The sequence below is a fragment of the Epinephelus fuscoguttatus genome, linkage group LG9, assembly GCF_011397635.1.
Source record: "Epinephelus fuscoguttatus linkage group LG9, E.fuscoguttatus.final_Chr_v1".
In the NCBI taxonomy this organism is placed as follows: Eukaryota; Metazoa; Chordata; class Actinopteri; order Perciformes; family Serranidae; genus Epinephelus; species Epinephelus fuscoguttatus.
In genome coordinates, this window is record NC_064760.1 from 4,134,366 (window position 1) to 4,160,000 (window position 25,635).

A 25,635-nucleotide genomic window follows, 5' to 3' on the forward strand; every position below is an offset into this window, starting at 1 on the left:
GTTTCTCCTCGTCCATCTTTCCTTGGACCCTCGCACTGACTGACATCTTGTGCGACAGGATGTGACGTGATTTTTAAAATATTAAGAGGTTACGATCCGTAGTCTGTGCATAGTGTTGTGTTTTGAAATTTACTGGATGCTGTACGTTTATGGTTTGGTGCGATCTGAGCTACATGGCTTGACATGCTATGGACGCGCAGTCGCTGAAAAATAGACCTGGCGCATATTTCCAATGAAGCGAAGTGTCGTGGCGCTGTGGAAATGAAGCTATTCACTAGAATGGGAACGTATCTGCTACGCAGTGCGCTGCGCGGCACAGATGGAGTATGTGGAAATTGCGGATAAAACTAAAATGTAGACAGGACAGGAGCAGAACCTCCATTTTAAACAGCACGTAACATTTTATATCAGCGTTTTCCATCTATCATTTACTACTAATATTACTGTTGATACTTTTGGGATTATGAGTGTTAAATACATATTGCAAATACATACAGTACATACAGTATGTAGCAGGCACCTGTCAAAATTTCTTGCAAAATTCTTTAGTATTACTACACCTACTACTGCCACTACCATTACTACAACTTATGCTACTTCTAATACAACTACCTCTCCTGTACATCTTATGATTAAGCACTACTTCAGCATACTGTCAGCTACAGAAACCATTCAAATGTCAAAACATTGAGTTCTTTTTTTTCTACTTTTTATGCTTTTTAAAGTACTACTCCATATCCATTGGTAGCTTTGTCACCTTCTACCTATGCCAATCCTCAATGCCTATGTGCAGTTTCACATAGATTGACCACGTCAGTGAGTAGAAAAACGTGGGACAGACAGAATGACTGACTGACAGAATGACACACTGACAGTTTCCGTGATTATGTACAGCATACCATACCATGACTTAGTCATACCAAACATTAGAAAACACCAACATTGGTCCACAGGGGGAGCCACAGCGATCGGTCGCATTTTAGCCATTTTGAAGCATTTTTCTGTTGTTATAGCGCCACCCAGTTGCCAATTAGAGTTAAATTTCTCCAGTCACCTTGAGGCGTCCTGTTCTACATATCTACCAAGTTTAGTAAAAATCCATATGGCAGTTAGGCCTAGATAAGAAATGAGCTCTCTAGCGCCCCCATTTTGTTTGATGGGGTCAATAATGGAGGGGTCCCCTCAGATTATGTGTGGTCATATGCCTACAAAGTTGCGTGGTGATGGGTGAAACCCTTGAGATGTTCTACACCTTTATGTGATGAGCCACGCCCTCCGCAATATTCATTGCCTTATAGAAGCTCAGTTTTAGGAAGTTTTCCAACTTTTGCCAAGAGGGAACTTTAGATATTGCTCCCTAGATTATGTTCACCCAGTTTCATGCAGATCGCTCAAACTTCCTAGGAAGAGATCCATTTGAAGTGTTTTTCAAAAAATTCAAAATGGCGGAAAATCTATATAAGCGGAAGTTATGGGTTCCTGAGGCAAATGTGTTCCTCATGAGGAGAGGCATCTCTGTGCAAAGTTTCATGTCTCTACGACATACGGTGCATGAGATATGCCCATTCAAAGTTTGCAATTTCAATCGGTTGCTATAGCGCCCCCCTTTGGCCAATTGATGTAATATTGCTTCATTGGCATCCTCCCATGACCCTCTACCACTGTGCCAAATTTCACATGGATTGACCAAGTCAGTGAGGAGAAAAACATGGAACACACACACACACACACACACACACACACACACACACACACACAGAGTTTTCGTCATTATATATGAGATGAACTACTACTTCTACTACTGTCAAAACATTATGCGCTTTAAGGATTTTCAGATGTTTCTGGCAATTATTTTATATTTCTGCATGTTCAGCATTGAGCATCCACATGCATTTTCTAGTATTGCTTTTAATATCTTTTTTGTAAAATATCCGGTGGAATCTGTAACACCGATGTTGTCATGAGTTTATTAACCGGTGGTAATATTTCGTCACCCTGTCACTCCTATCTGTCACTTAAGTCCATCATCTTTAAAATTCAAGTTCAAGTCCCCAAAGTTCATTCTCAGCTTTCATGAGGTGAAGTGAACAAGCAGTGTTTAGTATGCAGACTCCTGTTACTGTCCTCCATCAGTGACAGATCATCCGAGTCCTGAGAGAAAACTTTTAATGGCATTCTCCTCCTCTGGTTTGCATACAAACAGTGTTAAAGAGGACGAATCACCGCTGACATCTGTCTATCTCCTGCTCACTGACTCCTTTAAGTGTTTAAAGACGAGACGAGTTATACATTTTTAAACACGCTCACTACAAATCATAAACACTTGACATTTCCGAAGGTATAAAAATCAGTTGTGAGATTGATTCCCTTCCTTCCAGGCAGCCGTTGGTTTCTGTTTACGTCTATGAAAATCAATTTGTAGAAGTTTAAAACAGCTGCAGATAAATAATCCATCACAGTCAACAGTCAGTTAAATTTATTTATTGTCAAAGTTACATTATTAGTGGATTATAACAGTCGTGAGCAGCGTCGAGAGGAGGGGAGCGCTGCAATTAATGTTGCTGTCAAACCATCTATAAATATGTGTGTAGATAGACAGATCAGTGAGCAAGTTGATGACATTGGGTACGTTTGGTAATTATTTGGTAACAAGAAATGACAGTGTTTCCCCATGAGTTGATGTTCACAGGAACTTAAAGACTAAAGGAAATCAATCCACAAACTGATTACAGAGAGAGAAAAAGTTCTCTCTATTTGAGCCGAAGGTTTGACTTCACAATGACGACAACAAGCACACTCCCTGTTCCAACAAAAGTTGGAAGATGATGAAGAGAAATCTGTTCGTTCGGTGTCTGTCATCAACCCACTACTGCCTTCTTCCTCCTCTTCCTCAGCTGAGATCTGACAGTTTCTACCTGTTCGGTCCTTCCTTCAAACTCAGAGTCCTGAAACTCTTTATTCTTTGTTCCACCAACCAGCTCAGACGTCTGTGAAACCTCCTCTCATCCCTCCAGACTCTCTGCAGGAGGAGATAGTCTACAGAAGCCACAGGAAGAATCCACTGCAGGATTATCAGGAGGGAAGAGGGAAGTTTTAAACCGGTTTTCTGTTTCTTCAGAGGAGGTGGATGAAAATAACTCAGCGGTAACCAGACACGGAGAGGAGGAGGAGGAGGAGGAGGAGGACGAGCAGCAGCAGGGGGAGGTGTTGAACCTCCTGGTTTGTTTTGTGACAAACTATTCTGAGAAGTTCATGAAATGAAACAAAGGTTAAACTAATCATCTCGATCTTTTAATCCAATTAATGCAACTTTTTAAATGTCACTACTCAAAAAACTCATTACATTCACACACAAGTTATAATAGACTGAAAGCATCTGACAGAGCCTGAACACCTGCAGGAGTTTAAAGCTGTTTTATTTATTATTTTTTTATTTTTCATTTCATTACTTACCTTAAATCTTTATCCAAAACACTGACAGAGGATTTTTTTAAACTGGATATTTGATGCAACATGAATAATATTTATTATTGAATAACTGAATTATTATGAATATAATCATTATGATGCATAGATATTTAAATCTTGTTAGAAAATGCATGTGGATGCTGAATGCTGAAATTAATTCAAAACCACACCTAAAAGAAATATAAAACAAATACAAAACCTAAAGACGCTGAGAGCTGACACACATAATTACTTGAAAAACTGGAGGCTAAACTGTATGAAGCATTACGTCCTTAAAGAGCTGAACGTTTTGACATTTGAACAGTTGAAAGTTTGCAGAAGAAGTCGACATCAAAAAATGTACAGAACACGTACTACGAACGGTGGTAGTACTTGTGTTGCAGTAGTATGAATAAAGACATTTAAATCTTAAAAATTGGATTTAACCTCCACTTAATGGACAGTGTTGGTTTGCAACTAGAAATGTATTTCCTGTAGAAAATGCATGAATTCAAAACCATGGCGGAAAATGCAGAAATATAAAACAAATTGCTGGAAACGCGAAAATCCAGGAGAAATGGAAGCTGAACTGTTTAAGCTAAAGAAGCCGAGAGCTGACATACAGCACTAGCAGCTAAACTGTAAAAGTGTCAAATGTGGAAGTTGAAATGAACTGAAAGGTTAAAAGAAGAAATGCTTCACACTTTAAAAAGCAAACAAAGTGAAAACAAAAACAATACAAGTATAAGTGTCCATAAGGAGCTGAACATTTCAATGTTTGAAAGGTTTCTGTAGCCGAAAGTATGCTGAAGAAGTCATTGGGCCTGTCCCATTATGCGTGCTTGATCACACTTACGCACTTGAACACTTGATGTGTGCGTCCAAGTGCTTAGTGTAAGTGCGCAAGTGTATCCCATTTCTATGACGACCAAAAGTGCAGTGCGCTTGATTTGTACTTTACCCACACTTACGCTAAACCGCACCTGAGCAGTATTTGGCCAAGTATAAATCCCACAATGCATCACCAGCTGGTGGAGTTCCGCCAGTAAACTAAAGAAGGAGAAGCTGGTGAAGTCTGCCCACTATATGCTGCCGAAGAAATTTCAACATAAGAAAAATGTTTTATAAATCTAACTCTATGTCATAGTCCCGTTCATATCATAGCATCATGATGGTACATGTTAGGAAGCTTTGTTAATGTGTCTGTGGTGAGGAAATTCACATCAAGCTTTGCCCTGGAGTTATTTACTAACCACAGAAGTTATCTGAAATAGGGACCACAGAACAAACGCTCCAATTCATTAAGTTAAGAACAGAAAACGATTACCTGTTTACCGGGGCTAAAAATACTGCAGCTGATGGATACAGGTGAGTAGTTTGCTCCGTCATTTCTTTTGACTGATGTCTTTATTTCGAACATGAAAAATACTACAAAACAGCAGTAACTTATTTAACCCTACCCCTTTTATTCACTAATTAATAATCTTTAACTTTCCTTTAGATATCCAACGAAGTGTTATATATGCCAGCAAATTAACTGACTTCCTTAAATGCATGTTATAGAAATATCACGAACTTTTCATGTAGCAACATGAAAATATACTCACATATCCATACACATAAATACATCAGCTCAACATAAATCACAGCTGCAGATCCCTGCTGATTATCCACACCTTTTCTCATCCCTACAAGAAAATTATTTCTTTACACCCTTTTCTAAACTGGATCATGTTCGGATAATGTTTTTGTTCGCAGAGAATAACATCCAATGCGCAATGTAAGGGGCGCTGTCAAGTCTGTCCCAATTTCGTTTAAATATCCCTGCGTACTTGGCCACTTAATACGTGCTTGAACACTATAGGCAAATGTACGTTCCACGTGGCAAAACGTCACCAAAGTGTGTGCGTAACCAAGCGCACTCAGCAAAGTGTGGAAAAATGGGACAGCCCCATTGTTAAAAAATGTACAGAAGCACTATGAATAGTAGCAACAGCAGTAGTTGTGTTAGTAGCAGAGATAGTAGTAGTAGTAGTAGTAGTAGAAGAGGCAGTAGTAGTAATAGTAGAAGTAGTAGTTCTACTACTACCAGTAGTAGCAGTAGTCATAGTTCTACTAGTACTGCAATGCTACTAGATGTAGTAGTAATAATAGCAGCAGTAGTAGTGCTAGAAGCAGAAGAAGAGGCAGTAGTTCTTTTACTACCAGTAGTAGTACTAATGGTCGAAGAAGTTGTAGTTCTACTATTACCAGTAGTAGTAGCTCTACTAGTACTGCAACGTTACTAGTTGTAGTAGTAATAGCAGCAGCAGCAGTAGTAGTGCTAGAAGTAGTAGTAGTAGTAGTACTACTACTACTACTACTACTAGTACTACTACCAGCAGCAGAAGTTGAACTACTACTTCCACTACTACTACTACTACTGCTATGCTACTAGTTGTAATGGTAATAACATCAGCAGTAGTAGTGCAGGAAGTACTACTCCTACCAGGAGTGGTCAAAGAAGAAGTTGTTCTGCTACCACCAGCAGTAAGAGTAGTAGTAACTCTACTAACACTACTATGCTACTGGTTACAATAGCAACAATAGTAGCGTTAAAAGTAGTAGCAGTCGTAGCAGCAGTAGTCGTACTAGAAGTAGTAGTAGTAGTAATACACATGGTAGCGGTAATGGTTGTAGTAATAGTACCACCACTAGCATTAGCAGCAGTAGTTGTAGCAGTGGCAGCAGCAGAAATTGTAGCCGTCATAGAAGTAGCAGTTAAAGCAGTAGTTGTAGTAGTAGTTGAAATTTATCTTGGAAATTTTGACTTCCCAGTGCAAACAAACGCATCATAATCCACAATAGCTTCCTCTGTTTTGGACTCTCCGCCCCCTCAAAGGTCGACACCATCGAGACAGTCTGCTTTTGGCCAAATTTACCAAAACGAAACTTTATTTCGACGCAAAGTTTCTCCATTTTACATCCTGGTGTGTCCTGGGCTTTACCCTGCTCCATCCCTCCCTGTTACTTTACTCCTTGTCTACATTTCTATCCTCCTGTCCTCCTCTACTCACCTCCTCTTTCCCTCCTGTCTCTTGTGTTACCACGGTAACAGGGCCAAAGGGGTGGAGCAACAGTTTATTAACTAAAATGATGTCATTTCGATCTGCACACTGACCCCTGAAGGAAGAGAGGGAAAGCGAGTGTGCGTTGTGTGTGTGTGTGTTTCCTTTAAGGATGACTCTGTCAAGAGACAAGAAGGCGAAAAGGCCAATTTAAGTGTGTGTGTGTGTGTGTGTGTGTGTGTCTAGTTAGCTAACTCAGTGTGGTTCAGAACCTCATGAATTAGCCATGACAGGCTGACAGATGCCTGGGGAGCAGTTTAACACACACACACACACACACACACACACACACACACACACATTACCACCAACTTCCTCTGATGACTGGAGCTGATAAATCACACACACATCCAGGTATACCAGTAAATGACTCTGTGTGTGTGTGTGTGTGTGTGTGTGTGTGTGTGTGTGTGCCCTTTAATTATGATAAACTGCCGTTATATGAAGTCAGTTTGTCAGATTAAAGTAAAAGTCAGAGACTCAATAAAATCAGAAACTTTTAAACTCACTCAGACGTTTACACTTAAAGCTGTTTCATTCAAACAACGTCAGGACAAGACGAGACTGGACTACTAACTGAGCAACATGCCTATTGCCTATTTCTAACCTAAAATCAGATACATATTTCAGTGGACAGTTTGGCTGTAATATGAGAGTTTGTAAACAGGAAATTGGCTTCATACTGTTCATTGTATTGGAGGCTGGTAAAACTGAGTAGCACTGATCAAAAATGAACCAAGATTCCAAGTCCAAGTGGATGTTTGTGCCAAATTTTTAGAAATTCCCTCAAGGTGTTCTTGAGATATCACGTTCACAAGAATGAGACAGATGAGGTCACAGTGTCTTTGACCTTTGACCGCCAAATCTAATTAGTTCATTGTTTATTCCAAGCAGACGTTTGTGCCAAATTAATGGAAAGTCCCTCAAGGCCCTCTTGAGATACTGCGTTCACGATAATGACACAGATGCAAGGTCACAGTGTCATTGACCTTTCAGCACCAAAGACTAATCAGTTCATTGTTCAGTCCAAGTGGACCTTTGTGCCAAATTTTAAGAAATTCCCTCAAGGTGTTCTTGAGATATCATGTTCACAAGAATGAGACAGATGAGGTCACAGTGTCTTTGACCTTTTAGCACCAAAGTCTAATCAGTTCATTGTTTATTCCAAGTAGACGTTTGTGCCAAATTAATAGAAACTCCATCAAAGCCTTCTTGAGATACTGCGTTCACTAGAATGAGACAGATGCAAGGTCACAGTGTCTTTGACCTTTCAGCACCAAAGACTAATCAGTTCATTGTTCAGTCCAAGTGGACCTTTGTGCCAAGAAATTCCCTCAAAGTGTTCTTGAGGTATCACATTCACAAGAATGAGACAGACGAGGTCACAGTGTCTTTGACCTTCGACTGCTGAAATCTAACCAGTTTATTGTTGAGTCCAAGTAGATGTTGGTGCCAAATTTTAAGAAATTCCTATAAGGTGTTATTGAGATATTGTGTTTACAAGAATGAGACAGACGAGGTCATAGTGTCTTTGACCTTTGACTGCCAAAATCTAACCAGTTTATTTTTGAGTCCAAGTAGATGTTGGTGCCAAATTTTAAGAAATTCCCTCACGATTCTTGAGATATGATGTTCACAGGAATGGGATGGAAGGACAACCCGAAAACATAATGCCTCCGGCCGCGGCTATCACCAGCGCTGAGGCATAAAAACAAACTCCACATGATGATGTACGAAGTGCCGGCAGCTAAAACTGTTCGTTGTAATAAGTGAATTTTGCTGATCATTATTCAACAGAGCTACGTGTTGTGATCAGACACAAAATCATTTACAGCAGGAGAACAAAAGTAGATGAAATTAGAGTTAATGAGGAATAAATGATTAAAGCTGCTCAGTAACTAAAGTTCTGTAACTTTCCAAACAGCTGCTGAGAGAAAAATTATACTGACGATGACTCACTTCGTAAAACAGACTGAAGAGTGAAAGAGGAGTTTCCTGTACTGAAGCCACACACACACACACACACACACACACTAATGTTCATGAACAGACCTGACTCTCTCCTTCGGGTCTCCAAAGGACTCTCGGAGTCGAGAGAAGTCGGGGTAGAAGTGGACGGACGGGGAGACGACCTCCAACAGACCCGACTGAATCTCTGCTGGAAAACTGAGACACACAGAAGATGTTTGATTATTAATATACTATATATATATTATATCATATATATGACACAATGTCTTTACCTGTCATGACTATAAAGCTAATTGAAACTAAGAGAATCAGACGACAGCGTGCAACAACATAAACGTCACTGTAATCACAACTCTCAGGGTGAGAAAGGAAAACACATCTGGCTTAGAAAACAAAGAGACAGACATGTAGGAAAAAAGCTGTATTTAGAAAAGAATAGAAGGCTGACAAAGAAAGAAGGAGAGAGGAAAGAGTAGGAAATGGAAAGAGGGAGGAACAGCACGAGAGAGGCAGTAGGAAAAAGGAAGGATGAAGGGACTGTCTGGAGGAGGCCGGGAAGACAAGGAGGATGAGAGAGAAGGGAAGGAGGATACAGGGAAGGAAAAGAGGGGGTAGAGAAGATGTGGGTGACAGGGTGAAATGAGAAGGAAGGGAAGAAAAGAGGGAGGTATGGGAGAAATGGAAAGAAGGAGATAAAGAAGTAAAGAAAGATGTAGAGAAGCAGAGGGCAAAAAGAAGTAGTAAGGATTGAGGAAGGAAAAAAGGGAGGGTAACGAATGAAGGATGAAGGAAAGGAAAAAGGAGAGAAGAAGAGAACGAGGTTAAAAGAAAAGAAGGGAAGGAGGAAGCGGGGGAAAGAAGGATAACATCAGAAAAGACGTAGACAAGAAACACCGGATAGAGTAGAGACAGACAGATGTATGAGGTGTGAATGAAGTGAGAATGAAGAGAAAAAAGGAGATAAAGAAGGAGAGACTAGGTGAGGAAGGACGAAAGGGAAGGGACAGAAGAAAGAGGGTAGGAAAAACAAGGAGGACAAAGTAAAGAAAGAAGGATGAACACACGGAAGGAAGAGGGAGGTAGGAAAGAGAGATGAAAGGAAGAACAGGAGGAGGTAGGAAAGAAAGGAAGGATGAAGCAGGACAAAGGAAAGGAAAATATGATTTAGAGAAGAAGAGGAGAGGATTTACAAGAAAAGGAGGAGGAGAAAGGGAAGGGAAGGAAAAACAAAGAGGAAAAGGGAACGGAAGGAAAGAGAGAGGAACAGACAGAAAGAAAAGATCGGGAAAATGAAGGATGACGTGAAGAACAAGAGGAAGTCGGATGAATGAGAAGGAAGTCAAAAGAATGATAACAACACAGGAAAAGAAGAAGGATAAAGGAAAAGAAAAGACAGAAGACGTGAATTAAACAACAATTAAGGAAAGGGAAGAGAAAAAAGAGATAAAGAAGGAGAGAAAGGATGAGAACAAATTGTCAAGGAAACAAGGAAAAAAGGATGAGAAAGAAGGGTTGGGAAGGAAGAAAGAGGGTCGGAAAAGAGAGATGGATAAACACAAGTACAAAGAAGTAGGTAGGAAAGAAGGATGAAAAAAGAGCAGAAGGAGATAGGAAGGAAGAGAAGGATAAAACACAATTTAGGAAAGGAAAAGAGGATGTAGAGAAGGAAAGATGAAGGAAATATGAATGGAAATTGGACTGAAGGGAAGAAAAGAGAAAACAGAGATAAAGAGGGAAAGAATGTGAGAGGAAGGGAACAAGGATGAGAGATAAGGGAAGGAAAGGAAAAGAAAGAGGGAATGAAGAGGGAGGTAAAGAAAAGAAGAACAGCAGGAGGTAGGAGAGAAAAGAAGGATAAAGGAGAGTAAAACAGGAAGTAGAGAAGGAAAGATGGAGGTGAGAGGAGGGAATGTGAGCTAAATGGGAATGAAGGAGATAAAGGGGAATAAGGAGATTAAGTGGGGGAAGAAAGGGAAAGGAAACAAGGATGAGAGAGAGGGAAATAAAGCGGTCGAGAAGAAGAGAATGCAGTAGAGAAGGGATTAAGGATGTAGAGAAGGAAAGATGGAGAAAGGAAAGGAAGAAGGGGTGGAGAAGGAGTAATCAAGCTTGATCTTTGAGTGTTTGTACAACAAAAGGTTCCTGCTGCTGACACAGTTCATCCTGTGTGTGTGTGTGTGTGTGTGTGTGTGTGTGTGTGTGTGTGTGTGTGTGTGTGTGTGATAAATTAGTCACGATTTAACATGCTGCACTTTGACTGCATGCCGTGAACAATGACACACACACACACACACACACACACAGCTGTTCACGCAGCAGCGATCAAAGGCTGCCGTGTACGAGCCGACAACAAACGCAACACACACACACACAAACACACACACACACACACACACAGAAACAGCATCCCATCATGCAGGTGGACTTACAGGCGCTTCAGGTTGTCTGCTACACTGCTGGCGTACTGCTGGTCAGCCTGAAGACACAAAAACACACACAGGGGAGACTAGTTTAGAGCCGTTATATTTACCACACACACACACACACACACACACACACACACACACACACACACATTCAGGTGTCAGTGTGACACCAGCAGAGGGAACAGGAGGTGATGGCGCTGCAGTCGACACACACTGCTTTTTGATCCATTCAAATAAGATTAAAAACTCTTCAAGAGCAGAACCAGTGAATGACTTCAGGTCAGCTGACGCGTGCTGACGCTGCGTTCAAGGACAGTGGTATATTTCATCGAGCTGACGAGTGTCAGTCTGCGATGATGCGTGTCAGTTTTCTGCCCTCAACAGACCAATGAGAGAGCAGCTTACTGTTGAGTCCAATGCAGCACGGAGGAAAAGCCGGCACTCAGACCAAAACTAACCCTGAGCCCCGAATTACAACTGTAACATGACTGATGCACACAGATGAATGCATGAACACAGATGAATGCATGAACGCTCATCCCTCATCAACTGCTGGAAATCATGATGCCAAAAGAACTTTATTGACGAGCCGTCACTGCATTTCTAGCAGAGATCTTGCCTCCAAAGTTGGGTGTCTTTTACTGAGCTGCCGTCCCAGCTGGGATTGTGCCACCAAAACTGGGTATTTAAGCTAAAACACGCTCTTTTCCGAACCATAATAAATTGATTTTGTTCCTAAATACAACCACACGTTAACCACAGTGTTGTTGAAAAGTAAAGAAATGTAAAGCTTTGCTAGCGGCTGGTAAAGCAACTCTTACCTTTCTTGCATTTCACACAGCACTAAGAAAAAATTGGAACATCCACAACTCCACCTCCCTCCAAAGGCCTACTCCCCCCTCCTCCATTACGTCCTCATTACGTCTATGATAGACGTAGGCGTTGGCAAGGTAACGTCAGATACACGGAAGTGAGTTTTAACTCTCAACCGGAGTCAGTGATGACTGATGAGTTTTAGAATAAGGTCACAGTGCTAACGTTAGATAGTAGCGTTAACGTTACTAGTAAGTGGAAACGCACAAGGAAGATAACGTTAATGTTTCAGAGGCTACGCTACAGTAGGCTAACGTCAGCCATTAGCAACTGGATGCTGTGTTGACATATATGACATTATATGTTATATTAGAAGCAAACTAAACATCGCGTTACCTGTCCTGCACAGTCAAACACAACCCCAGAGTTTTGAAAACATACTAGTCGCTGTAGCATGGGTGTTGTTTTGTTGCCAAGCCATCACCGTGTTTCAAGCAGGAATTGTGCCACCAAAACAGCGTACTTTTGACTGAGCCGTTACTGCACGCAGAAGGGACTGTGGCACCAAAAGTGGTGTTTTTGACCTGCGTTTCCAGCACGGATTGTGTACCAACACTAGGTATTTTAAGCTAGAACATGGTCTTTTCCTAACTACGTATAACCAAGTGATGTTGTTCCTAAATATAACCACACATCAACCAAGGTGTTGTTCAAAGTAAAGAAATGTAAAGTTTTGCCATCTCTGATGACAAATGATGACGGCATTCTGAACATACTAGTTGGCGTAGTATGGGTGTTGTTTATTTGCCAAGCCATCACTGCGTTTTAGGGCTGACCTTCGAATCCATTTATGGACATTCGAAGCTTCGGAGCTCAGAACGAATTTAATTCGAAGCATTCGACGACGACGAAAAACACAAACGAAAAAACACTAATGGTCGGTGATAAGTAGTGTTTAACTTTTGACTGAACACTAAATTAAAACCCTCAACGTATACTGCAGCACAATCAAACATCAGAAGTGTCTCTGACACCAGACTCAGAGCAGAACGGTGGTACAGGAAAATGCATATTTTACATCAATAAAATCTATTTTATCATTATTTTGAGTCACATTGTTGAAAGAATTTAGTCGTCTGTGTTCAAGCAGGATAATAGCAGGTCTCCATTGTGCGTCGGGCTTTCTATTTCCTTGTCGGAGATTTTTCTTTTTCTATTACTACTTACGTTTTTCAAGTGATTTCCCAAATTTGTTGTTGAGTTGTGATATGTCAATCGCTTTTGGCAAACCTGGCACTCTGCTTTCTGGGGGTTGTCGGGGCATATTTTAAAATGCAACCACACATCTGATGACCTCTTGGACATGTCTGCAGCTCTGAGTGTGCTTGTCAGTATTGGACTGGTGGGGGTTAGTGTTGCGTTTAAGGCCTCCCCCCAAAAAACAGAAAAAAAAGAGCTGAAGCTTCAAATTTTTTTATTCCACAATCGAATCCCGTGCCACCAAACGAAGCTTTGACGCTTCGAATTTTTGGGTCAGCCCTACTGCGTTTCCACTGAAAGTGCGTCATTTTTACTGAGCCGTTACTGCATGCAGGAGGCATTGTACCATCAATAGTGGGTATATTTTGCGGGAACATCGCTGCCTTTCCAGCTGGCACCGTGCCACCACGACCAAGCCATTACTGCGTTTCCAGGAAGGATCCTGCCACCAAAAGCGTTTTCTCTTTTTTTAACCAAGCCATGATTCTGTTTCCAGCGGGGATTGTGCCACCAAAAGCAGGTGTTTTTTAATGAGTCATAGCTACCATTCCAGCAGGGATTGTGTCCCAAAACTGGGTATTTTAAGCCAAAACATGCTCTATTCCCATCCATAACCAAGTGATTTTGTTTCCTAAATGTAACCACATGTTAACAACAGTGTTGTTGAAAAGTAAAGAAATGTAAAGTTTCGTGAACAGCTGTTAAATCTCTGATGACGGTATTGTGAACATACTCGTCGCTGTAGCAGGAGCCTTTAACCTGTAAGGCTGATAATCACTACCAACATAAATGGATGGTAATCTACCTGCAAACAGCCTCTCTGACTGAAATATACAACATGTCAAATACACTCAGTTTCCAGTTTATTAGGTACACCAAACTAGAGCTACTGCAGTCTAATAAAACAGCCATGCAGTAAATCCTCCTTGTTAAAACTTTTTTAGAGACGAGTTAAACTTTATGGTCCTTTTGGAGGATGTAGTTCGTAATAAATTCTGTTACACTGACAGGTGTTCCTAATATTTTGTCCACCCTGCCTCCCAGCCCAGACGTGGTTCCTCTGCAACAGACGGCGGATTCAATAAGACGCATGTTTTCTGTTTCGCATTCAACGCCAAACTTATTGGCGTTCATTACCCACAGTGTTGTTCAAGCCATAACACACACACACACACACACACACACACACACACACACATACACGGGAGACTGAGATCATCTGAATATTTTTGTTCCCTCTCGAACATCAACAACAACTTGAGCAATAGATGACATCAGAGTTCAGCCTCCCTCTCGGCCAATCACATCCCAGATGGGGTTGCCTTCTGGGATCCAATCATCTGGCACCGCGGGTCGCTGTGAGGTCACACATGTTTCCACCAGCCGAGCAGAGTCGAGCTCTGCAGAGAGTTGTGTGTGGTTTGTTTTGGCGTCCTGGAGGTGCCAGCTGGGTGGAGCTTACTGCAGAGCTCAGTGTTAATGAGGAGCAGACGCAGTGTAGAGCTGCTCCCTGATGATGCTTCTCCATGTTTTTTTTTTTTTTACTGTCACTATTTACCGAGAGCTTTTCCCTCTCTGAGTCTCGGGGGTTTCTGATGTCAACGCTGACAGTTCCTGTTTATATCTGACCATTTTAACACCAGAGATTTCTTTCCTCTGAAACAGCCCAAAACAAGGCTGAGACATTTTCCTGGTTGTGGATCAGTTTTGCACAGTGAGGTGGTTGTTTAGGTGACGAGCTGCAGGAGTTTGTTTCAGTTTGGTGGAAAGTTAAAGCTCCACCTAACAGACTCAAGGAGGTTTCCATCAGATGCACATGAGCAAGCCAACTGAGAGAGAGCCGTTTGGTTTGAGGCGAAGGATGGGACTCATTTACAATGAATCATTTGTGTTTGTCTGTGTGGTTCATTTGGACCTGTCGGCAGTGGTGAAATGAAACTCAGTGCATTCACTCAAGCACTGTACACAAGCACAAAGTCCAGGTACTTGTACTTTACTTGAGTATTCTATATTCTGTAACTTTATAAGTTTACTCCACATCTCTGAGGTTAATATTGTACTTATACTCCACTACATTCATCTGACAGCTTTAAGCCTAGTTCACATTACACGATTTCACCACGATGTTGACGTCGCAGAGGATCTTGAGAGCCACCTTGGGTCGGCAGATAGTCTGCCACCACGAGTCCTCATGTATGAACAAGCGTACGAGCAAGTCGCCCCCTCGTCTGTGACTGGGACTGGATATCTGGCATGCTAGAAAACTGGAGTACTGTGTGACACGACTGACAAAGAGCATCAGCCAATGAGAGGCGGGATATGTCCCACGTCAGCCCGCAGGAGGACGGAAGAAATGTGAGGAGGACAAGCCGCAGGGTTGCCAGGTCCGCAACTTTGGGCTTGTTTCTAAAGTGGAGTTGCTTATTTGAGCTTGCTCTCTAAACGTCACCTTCCTCTATATATATCCGTCTAATAAGTTACTTAAAGGCATGATAGTCGCTTCTTTTGGGCTTGTTTCCATAGCCCTGGTTGCTTGTTTCTCTCCCAAGATCTGGCAACACTGACAAGCCGGCAAGCAACAACAACACGGGGAGCGCGCTGTGTTTGGACCCAGGATAATAAAGAATATCCATGCCTTTACGATGTGTCCTCTCCAAGTTTGGTGACGTCACCGCGTTATCTGGGGCTCTGTCGGCGAGGGCTCGGTGGAGAAATCTTGTGGTGTGCACACTCAGGTTGTAACGCAGTTGGCGAGTTGCCGCTGACAGAAACCCACATCGCCAGGTATGAACAGAAGGATTACGATTGTCTCCGTGACACAAAATCAGGGTGAAAATCGTGTAATGTGAACTAGGCTTTAGTTTGTTTTCATCCCCCTCCTGTCCAGTGAAATCATGTCTCAACTCAACCCAAATGTATTTAGAAAGCACTTTTAAAAACAACTCACGCTGACCAAAGTGCTGTACAAAGGAAATTAGTCGCTAAAAACACACACGTGAGAGGCAACACAGCTGTCAGGTACACAGCTACACATGCACACGTCAAAGAAAGCCTCGTCAGGGGGACTCAAACTCTGATGAATAGAAGAAGGTTTGGAGTCTGGACTTAAAAGAGTCAGCGGAGGGGGCAGATCTGATCAGGAGGGGGATGCTGTGCAAAGGCACGATCACCCCTGAGCTTGACGTAGGTGAGAGGAGGGGGGGGGTGCATGAAATGAGAAGAAGGGGAAGAAAAGATGGATGTATGGGAGGAATGGAAAGAAGGAGATAAAGAAGGACAGAAAGATGTTGAGAGGGAAAGGAAAAGATTGAGGAAGGAAAAGGAACTGGCAGGGTACCAAAAGTAGGATGAATGAAATAAAAAGAGAAGGTGGAGAAGAAGAGGAAAGGTCAAAAGACAAGAAGGGAAGGAAGAAAACAAGGAGGGACAGATGGAATGAAGAGGTGAAGAAAAAGAGAAGAGAAGGAAAGATGAAGTTGACAGGAGGAGGGGTGTGAATGAAATGACAATGAAGGGAAGAAAAGAAGGAAGCGTGGGAGAAATGGAAAAGAAGCGGAGAGGGAAAGGAAAATACTGAGGAGGGAAAAATGGGAGGGTAACAAATGAAGGATGAAGGAAAGGAAAAAGGTGGTGGAAAAGAAGAGGAAGACATTACAAGAAAAGAAGAGAAGAAAGAAAGAGGGAAGGAACAGAAGGAATGAAGAAATGAAGAAAAAGAAGGAGGATGAGAAAGAAATAAAGAAAGAAGCAGGATAAAGGAAAGGAAAAGAGAAGAAGAGGTGGGGGTATGAGGAAAGGAGGAGGAGATACAGGAAGGAAGAGAAAAACAAAGAGGAGAAAGGAAGGAAATGAAATGAAGGATGAAGTGACGTACAAGAGGAAGTCGGACAGAAAAGTAGGATGAAAGAGAAGGAAAAGAGGAAGCAGGGGAAACGAAGGATAACAACATCAGAAAAGAAGAAGTAGAGAAGAAAAGCAGGATTAAGTAGAGGATGAAGAGAAGGAAAGGTTTAGGAGGTGTGAGTGAAATGACAATGAAGGGAAAAAGGAGATAAAGAAGGAAGCAAAAGGAGAAATAAGGAAAGGGAAACAAGCATGGGACAGCCAGGAGCCCCAGGTCAGCTGACCTGACGGACCTGAGTGTAGAATAAGGGGTTAGGAGGTCTGCGGTGGAGGACAGGGTCAGACCATCGAACAGGAGAACCTTAAAATCAGTTCTGAACTTTACAGCCAGTGGAGAGGAGGCCAAGACAGGTGTGATATGGTCTCTCTTCCAGGCACCTGTGAGGAGTCTGGCAGCGCCACTCTGAACCAGTTGGAGGCGTGACAGAGAGGACAAACTCATAACGGTGTACAGAGAGCTAGAGCAGCCCAAACGGAGAGGAGATGAGAGCGTAGGTGACTATCTTCAGGACTTTGAGGGAGAGAGACAGTTTGATTTTGGATAGGGTGCAGTGTTGGAAAAAGTTGCGTTTATTTGCTTGTCAAACTTTACAGCGGAGTCAAATACCACGCCAAGATTTTTGACATGGGGTTTAACACTGAAGCTGGTCAGAAATCTGTTTGATGGAGTCCATTTTTATGTTACTATTTCTGTTGTTTCTATAGCCCTTTCTAGAAAGGAATTGTGCAAATTTGCAGGAAAGCCCAATCAGTCTTTTTTCAGCATTGGCAGTATAAAAACAAAATCGGGGAGTGCAGCAAAATGCCGCCTACCTACTTTTGTTTATACAGAATGCGCCTTTTTCGGGGCAATGGGGGGCGTGAGCAAGTAACAAAACGTGTAGCTCAGCGTGTGACGTAAACAGTGACGTGAGAGGGAAGCCACGGCTGGTCAGTCCTTCGGTGATTCTCTCGTAAGTTGGCCCGTTCTTCACCGTCCCCGTCATCTGACGGTTAATGCCCTCTTCTTTTGCGAGGGCAAGGAGGGCGCACAATTCCTTGTCTCCCCAGTTGCTCATCTTTACAGTGTCTGTCAGGTTTGTGTTTCCCTCTTGCTACTAGCTGCTCGCTAATTCCTGCTAGCAGCTGTTTCCTGTTTGTCCACCGCCAGTGGCTCGCACGTGCAGCGCCATCGACAGCTCCTCCCACAAGTCATCAACAGCCCCTCCCGTTGCGGAAGGCGGCCTCGGTCTGTTTAAACTAAAAGGGTTCCACCAATATGTCTACCCTACGAGGAGGAAAATTGGGCACCTCGGATCAACTCGCCAATCCGCCTCTGTGTGTCTAAACGCTCGCAGCTTGCCGGCAAAAAGGCCCAACATTCGTGGAAAATCTGGCAGTGTAAAAGGGCTTTAGTTGCTTGCTGATTTATTTAATTTCCTTATTCTTCTGCCACCATAATAAACAAGGAACATCAGCACCAATCAGGGCACTCTGACAGATCTCTCTGGAATGGGCAGCGGAGGGAGGGAAGGCTGGGTCAACTTGCTCCTCCTCTAAATCATTACCACACGCAATCCCTTAAAACCGGCACCCTCCACATGGTCTGGAGGCAGTTTTTCTTTTAAGGGTTCCACAAGGTGCCAGCTCCCTCCTGTAAGGATCTAGGGGCGACCCAAAGCTGGACACATCCGTCAAAATAAAGAAACACAATCAACCTTAAGTCCAAGTTGGAAAGCCACGCAGCAACTCTTCAGTATGCTGTTTTCCTCCTCGGTGTAAAAGGATGTTACATTTTGTGGGATTCCCATGATTACTGACTGTATCTGTTGTAAAAACATGTGAGAAATAAACCTTTTCTTTCCTGAATCAAACTAACAGATGTGTGAAAGACCTTCAGTTCAGTATTCTGCATTTGCTTTGTCAGTTTTTGTTTGATGCAACATGGTGGTGTGAGGAAGTGTTTAAGAAAATATAGTTTTACTGCACCCATCAGCAGTAATACATTTTTTATAGCGATTAGTTGGAGTCCGTTGCTCCTTCACAGGACATTTTTCACACTTGGTCTGATTAGAGAGATTATTTCAGACATTAGCTCTGAGAGTCTGGTACGTCTGGTGAAGCTGCTGTTACAGTTAGGACGAAAAAAATGGAGCATAAATTTGAGCTGAACCAGAGACGTTTTTCTGGCTCTACAGTCCAGCAGCGTGTTCGTATCACACTCGGTTTCATTTCCTTTACACCCTCATTTTCAGCTCCCCTCCTTGGTCTGCTGCTCACCGAGTTTGTTTTCATTTGTGTCTCCATTTGTCATTTTGATATCTTCCTCTTTTTTTCTTGCTCCTGCCGGCTGATATACTTAAAATCCCCTTCAGGTTTTTTGTTTTTATCTCACAGACACAGTTTTCAATTTCCTCCCTCCTTTTGCATTTCCTCGCTGACGGATTCAGACTGAACTCGAATTTAAAAAGAGCTCAGCTCTTGTCGGATGTTCACGTTTCAGATCTTTGCGGACTGAAGAATCAACTCACACGGTGTCTCGGCAGGGTTTGTTTCTGCAGACAAACAACGAGCAGCAAAAGCACTTAAAGCTTTTAAAGTGGAGAGATGTGCACCATGAATTTTACATGACTGAAGCGTGTCGCGCTGAGAGAGCAGAGGAAGAACATGTGACGTAACTCAGCAGGGCAACACAAATCCAACCGGAGCCCCCTGCAGATCCAAAACACACTGTTTATTTCACATGAACGGTCTGTGATCAGAGCTACCTCAACATCTTCAGGGTTTTGTCTCTGCTCTGCTGGAAAATACATAAAACTTTATTTAAAAGGACAACAACTGACAGCAGGTGATCTGCAGGTGAAGCAGAACAAAGTTTGACAAACTGCAACTGTGACAGAGTCTGAAGTCAAGAGAGGGTCGCCTGCTTCCAGACGAGGCTTCAGCCAGGACTTTACAGAAATACTGAAATCACGAGTCCTAATTCCCGAGCATCACTCAGTCAAACTTTAAAACTGTAGCTTCTTTCATACAGACTAGGGCATGACACGTGACTGATATGATGATAATGAGAAACAAGAGCCCAAACAAGTCACATTTTAGTTTGTTGCATTTTTAAAGCCCCTTGGTGTAATTGTTTTTGTTCTTCCAGTTTAGCGCTAGCTGTGCTGTTAGATGTTTTAAACCAGCGGCTGTTCAGTAAAAATGAGTGTTGGACGAAGGTAAATTAAAGTCCTCATGACGTTTTCAATATAATCTTGTAAAATATAGCTTTTGGTCGGAAACTGCCAGCAGGAGGCTCAACTAGGGTACCAAATGTGTTCAGACTGCCACTGGCTATGAGGAACCAAGAGCAAAATCTCTCAGCACGACTACTGATGGGATTTAACAGGCTTAACTGTCCACAGATTGAGTTTACCGTGCGATTGTAGGCGCTAATTTTCCATATCAGGGATGAAATCGTGATTTATTCCTCAAGGAAAGTCCAGGTTTCAAGGAGAAGTGATTTACATTACCCTTAATGATATATAAATTAAGATAAGTGTCAAACTAAGTTAGTCTACATACAGACAGCTGTCACTTGAGCTTATTAGTAACAATTCACTATCAGCTGAACTGCCATGCTGTCCTTGTGTAAGACTTAACGTTAGTGTCGGTGGATGAGAGACTGTGGACGGAGCAAATTGAATATCCCTGTCTACATGTTTACATGTTCATGCTGCTGAACACGTTTTGATAAAGTATTGGCTTCTTACTCGCTCAGGGTTAATGTCACTTACAGTAATTAGTGTAGCTGCCAGCAACTCGAGTCATTTTCAAGTTGTCTTCACTTTGTTTCCACCAGGGCCGCTCGGCTGTTCGCTGGTTACCGTGTCACATCGGTGTGTGTAGATGTGTGTAGAGGAGATCAGCGCCGGCACAAAAGAACCGATACCATTAGCGCTTAGCAATACTACGGTCCAATTTAGTACCGGGTTTCGGTACCCATCCTTAATCAAACCACAAACAAAGTGAAACTTGTAGAAATGAAAAAAAAAAAAATCTGAAAAGTCCTATCGCCCTACTAGGTATTTTTTTCCAGGGTAAATTTGGGGGTGAGGGAAAGTTTTTTACCCGGGTAATTTCGGTGGAAACGCGCAGAGGTGAAAGGTGCAATGATGGAAATTGCAAACACTGTGCTCCAAGGCGAGAAGAATGGTCCCGAAGCAATCTCTGCTCTCTCAGTCGTCCAATTTAGGGCAAGTACGATCGTCAGAAGAGTGTCAGCTATGTCCGGGAACTTAATGGAGCAGCTGGACTGAGATCTGAGTACGTGCAGGTGGTTTAGCATCCAGTGCGACGAGTCAGTGGACAGCAGCAGCACAGCGCAGCTGATGGTTTTTGTCAGAATGGTGTTTCATGATTTCTCCACGAAAGAGGAACTCCTGCCCCGAAAGACAACAACAAGGGGGGTTGACATGTACAACGCTGCAAAGGAGTATTTTGTGAAGAAAAAAGTACCATTGAAAGCTGGTTTCTGTGACGACAGACACGACAGATGGCTTCTGCCATGACGAGCCAACATACAGGCTTCATTGCACACTGCAAAGGTAACCCAGATTTCCCCAAAAATGGTTACCGGCTTTGATCATGTGATGACTCCGGTCGTGAAGATCATAAACAACATCCGCACAAAAGCCAAACAACACAAGTCGTTCAAGGTGCTGTTGGAGGAGCTGTCAGCTGAATAGGGACGGGTTTTGCCGTGTTTTTTGTCACTTTTGGGTGATATCAAAGAGTTTACGGAATCCAGAGGGGAAGACGCTGCTTGAGGACACCGAGTGGATACTTGACCTTGCATTTCTGACGGACATCACTGGGAAATTGAATCATTTGAACTGTGAACTGCAAGGCAAAGGTAAGACTGCCTCTGACATCATCAGTGCTGTCAACGCAAGATGAACATTTTCTCCGTGCGTCTACCGAGTAGGAAAATGCTGCACTTTCCTTCTGTTCGGTCAGTGCTGAATGACTGGTTGAATGAGCTTTTGACAGAGCTGCAGAAAAGTACTCTCAACTCATGAAGAGACTTGGGCAAGAGTCTGAGGACAGGGTTTGTGACTTTGATCAGCTGGAGCCATGTGTGTCATTCATTTCCAATCCTTTCATGCATTGCTAAGCAACTAAGTGCAACATTCAACATGGATGCTGGAGAGGTAGAGATGGAAAATCTCTACATTGCACAGTAACATTCACCTCAAAGCTCACCAAGGTGCACCAAACTTTTGGTGTCTTGTGGACCCAGAAAAGTACAAAGCTGCCTGTCTGTTTGGTTCAACCTCTCTGTGTGAATCAGCATTTTCTGTCATGAACTTTATTAAATACACATGTGTTTCCTAGGATGGTAAATTATTATTGATTAGTGATTGTGAGGAATCAGGACAGTCTCATCATATGTAGCATATTAAATGAATAATCTTTATTCTGAACAGTAAGATTATATCATATTCTTCCGAATCCTCGAGGTAGCACTCAGTTTAAAAAAGGTTGGTTACCCCCGACCGAGCTGGAGCCACCTCACTAGCAGTGGCCAAACCTGCTTTCACATTAGTTACAGGGACTGTCTGTACAGCATCACTTTCATCATTGTCATAATCATCATCTGTATCAACACTCACGCTTAACATTTGGCCGATGGTGAAAGTAATTACAGAAACACCTTCAACATGCTTTTATAAAGTTATGCTGACCGTTCCTTAGTGTCCCCATGTTTGGTCCCCCCTCTGTTGGGGTACCTAGCACACAGAGCTGGTACTAAAAGGTGGAGCTGTGAACACTGCAGCCTGATTGGTCAGTAGAGGACGGTCACTCTGCTCAGGGCTGAGTTGTGTCTGGTTTTGAGGCTCATGTAACCACTGTTCATACCGTGGAGAGTTTTATTAGTAAACTGTAACTATAAAATGAAAGGATGTTTTGCTGCCTCTCACAGCAGCTGGAGTCTGAGAAACAATAACTTCATTCACTGGGCCGACTGCCAGCAACTTTTAAGGTGGAACGTTAACTTGTAATGTTACTCAATGCATGAGTTGATGACGTGAATCCATCAGCACATCTTAAATTTCACTGTGACAACTTGAGTGTTTAAAAATTGATATTAACACTGACAGGAATATGCAAATTGCATATATTATAATCCTCACTTGAAGAAAAAAAAAAGCATTGCAGAGCGTCGTTCCTGTGGGCTCCAGCAACACTAAACCCCTGAGCTTGCCTGAGAAGGACTAAATGCACAAAGCTGCTATTTTGAAATATCCCATGGAGAGAGACTCTCACTGCAGCCTGTTCTATTTTGTTGTGAAAATGTGGGCGTGCAGCCTCGTTCTGTGGACGATAAACCAGGTGCAGACTTCCATCTGTGTCACCGCTGATGAGGAAATACAGCGAGTGCTGGACGGAGCAGTGAGTGACAACAACGCCGCCCACATTTAAGAGGACTGTCTGAACACACTGAGGGTCTAGGTACCATGTCTGAAGGGTTACTGCTGGTTCCAAAGGCACTGGACTGAAAGGGTTTGGTGGAGACGGGGCTTAAGGTGAACAATCCCCAAAAAATGTACTCGTTCCTTCTGTCTGTCTGATAAAAACTACAGTAACCAGCTGTTTTGGGAAATTACTGAGTCTGTTCTAAACCATGTATTTGTGAGGTGTTTCAGAAGTATTCGGCTGAGAGCAACAGACAGGAAGCACATGAGATTAAATGACAACAGAAAACAGTGAGACAGAAATGAAAATAAAGGTTCAGAGGTTAAAATAACAACAACAGACGAGAAGCTGCTGCTCTGAATGCAAGAAGCCAGCTACTGTGTGTGTGACCTTCATCACTGCACACACCCACACACACACACTGACGTAATGTAAATGAGAGCATGAATACACTTCATACTAATGTAATTTCACAGCTTAAATGATTCAATGCACACACACACACACACACACACACACACACACACACACACACGTCATCATTGTTTTACCTCCCTGCAGCAGTTTGAGGTTAGCATTAGCACTGACGCTAAACACTGACATTATCACTGCGTGAGAGAGAGTGTGTGTGTGTTTTGGGGTTCATTAGCTAAACCACTGACCTTTAGAAAGCACGCATCAACACACACAATCACACTGACAGCCAATTATCCACACACATATACACACACACACACACTGACCTCTGCAATGAGGACGACGATGACACAGTCTTCTTTCTCGGCGGGACTGAGCTCTGACATCAGAGAGCTGAGTGTGTCGGTCAGGTACGAGTGGACCTCCCTCTTCACACTGGGAACCCCCATCACGATGGAGACTGCGCACACACACACACACACACACAACAGAGATATTAGATTTTAGGCAGACTGCTCCTTTAATCAGCACAGAGTGGCGGTCCAGATGGAGCAGAAGCTGCAGAGGAAACAGAAGAAGAAGAGTGATGGCGCTCAGAGACAGGAAACAACAGGCAAACTCTGGGTAACAGTCAGAGAAGGATCCACACAGACCAGAAGCAGAGATGGACGAAGTATTAAGATTCCTCACTGCAATAAAAGTACTAATATCACACTTTAAAGTACAAAGTACAAGTTAAATTAAATTTGCACTTCAGTACAGTACTTGAGTAAATGTACTGAGTTGCATTCCACCACTGGTCAAAGGTCACAGCAGCCTGACTTTACTGTGATGTCATGATGGCAACAAAGTGCTCCCCTGACAATCCCGGCTTCAGATGGCTGAGAGGTTGAAGTGTTCCCAGGAAATAGATGAAGCCTCTGAATAGTTCAGGGGAGGAGGAAATGTTAAGTGCTCTTGCAATTACACAGAGCTGGCTGGCAGCTTCAGTAAACATTCCCAGGAAACACAGAGCCAATAATAGTTCCAAGAGCTGGGGAGTGTAAAATGTTTCCAGCAAATACACAGAGCCGGTGGGGATTTTTAAGGACCAGGGAATGCAAAATGTTCCCACATACACAGAGTCAGTTGGTAGTTCTGCGTTTTTCCTGGCAAGTCCCGCCCTATTGTTGTGATTGGCTCGTACTAGCTCTAAACATGACCTCTCTGCACTAACTTCAGCTTCCTCTGATGAGCACTGGTCAATCACATCACAGGCGGTAGGGAGTTGCCGAGAAAATGAGATCCATAATAAGATGGTAGTTAAAGGGGACCTCGGAAGTGAGTCAAGTGTTTACAGCAAATACACAGAGCCAGCAGGTAGTTTAGGCAAGCCAGGGAGTATGAAATGGTACCAGCAAATACACATAGCCAGCAGGTAGTTCAGAGGACCTGAGTATGTTGAATATTCCCAGCAAATACACAGAGGTTAAGGACAGTTAAGGGGGCCAGGAAGAGTGTAATGTTTGCAGAAAATACACTGAGCCGGTGGGTATTTTCATGGACCAGTGAGTCTGAAATGTTCCAAAGCAAACAGCAAGTAGTTCCAGGTGACCTGGTAATGTTGAGTGTTAACAGCAAACACACAGAGCTGACAGGTGGTTTAGGTGAGCCAGGGTGTGTGAAATTGTACCAGCAAATACACATGGCCAACAGGTAGTTCACTGAACCTGGGAATTTGTAATATTCCCAGCAAATACACAGAGTCACCGAGTAGTTCAGGGGGGCAGAGTGCGTGAAATGCTAACACGATATACATATAGCCAGGAGAAAGTTCAGGAGGCCTGGGAATCTCAAGTGTTTCCAGCAAA

General features: G+C 42.9%; 1 protein-coding gene across 2 annotated transcripts in view; it reads right to left on the reverse strand.

The window, feature by feature from the left end:
• The window catches only part of mgat4b (alpha-1,3-mannosyl-glycoprotein 4-beta-N-acetylglucosaminyltransferase B), a 175,729-nt gene that overhangs the window by 76,490 nt on the left and 73,604 nt on the right, over positions 1-25,635 (reverse strand). For both annotated transcript variants that reach the window (XR_007450112.1, XM_049586441.1), the window contains exons 4-6: positions 24,112-24,245; positions 10,955-11,001; positions 8,607-8,720 (exon numbers count right to left, since the gene is read on the reverse strand). Coding sequence is in view for 1 of the 2 variants with exons in the window: in XM_049586441.1 (XP_049442398.1) it covers positions 8,607-8,720; positions 10,955-11,001; positions 24,112-24,245 (295 nt within the window). In the remaining variant the exon portion in view is untranslated. The remainder of the gene's footprint in view (positions 1-8,606; positions 8,721-10,954; positions 11,002-24,111; positions 24,246-25,635) is intronic.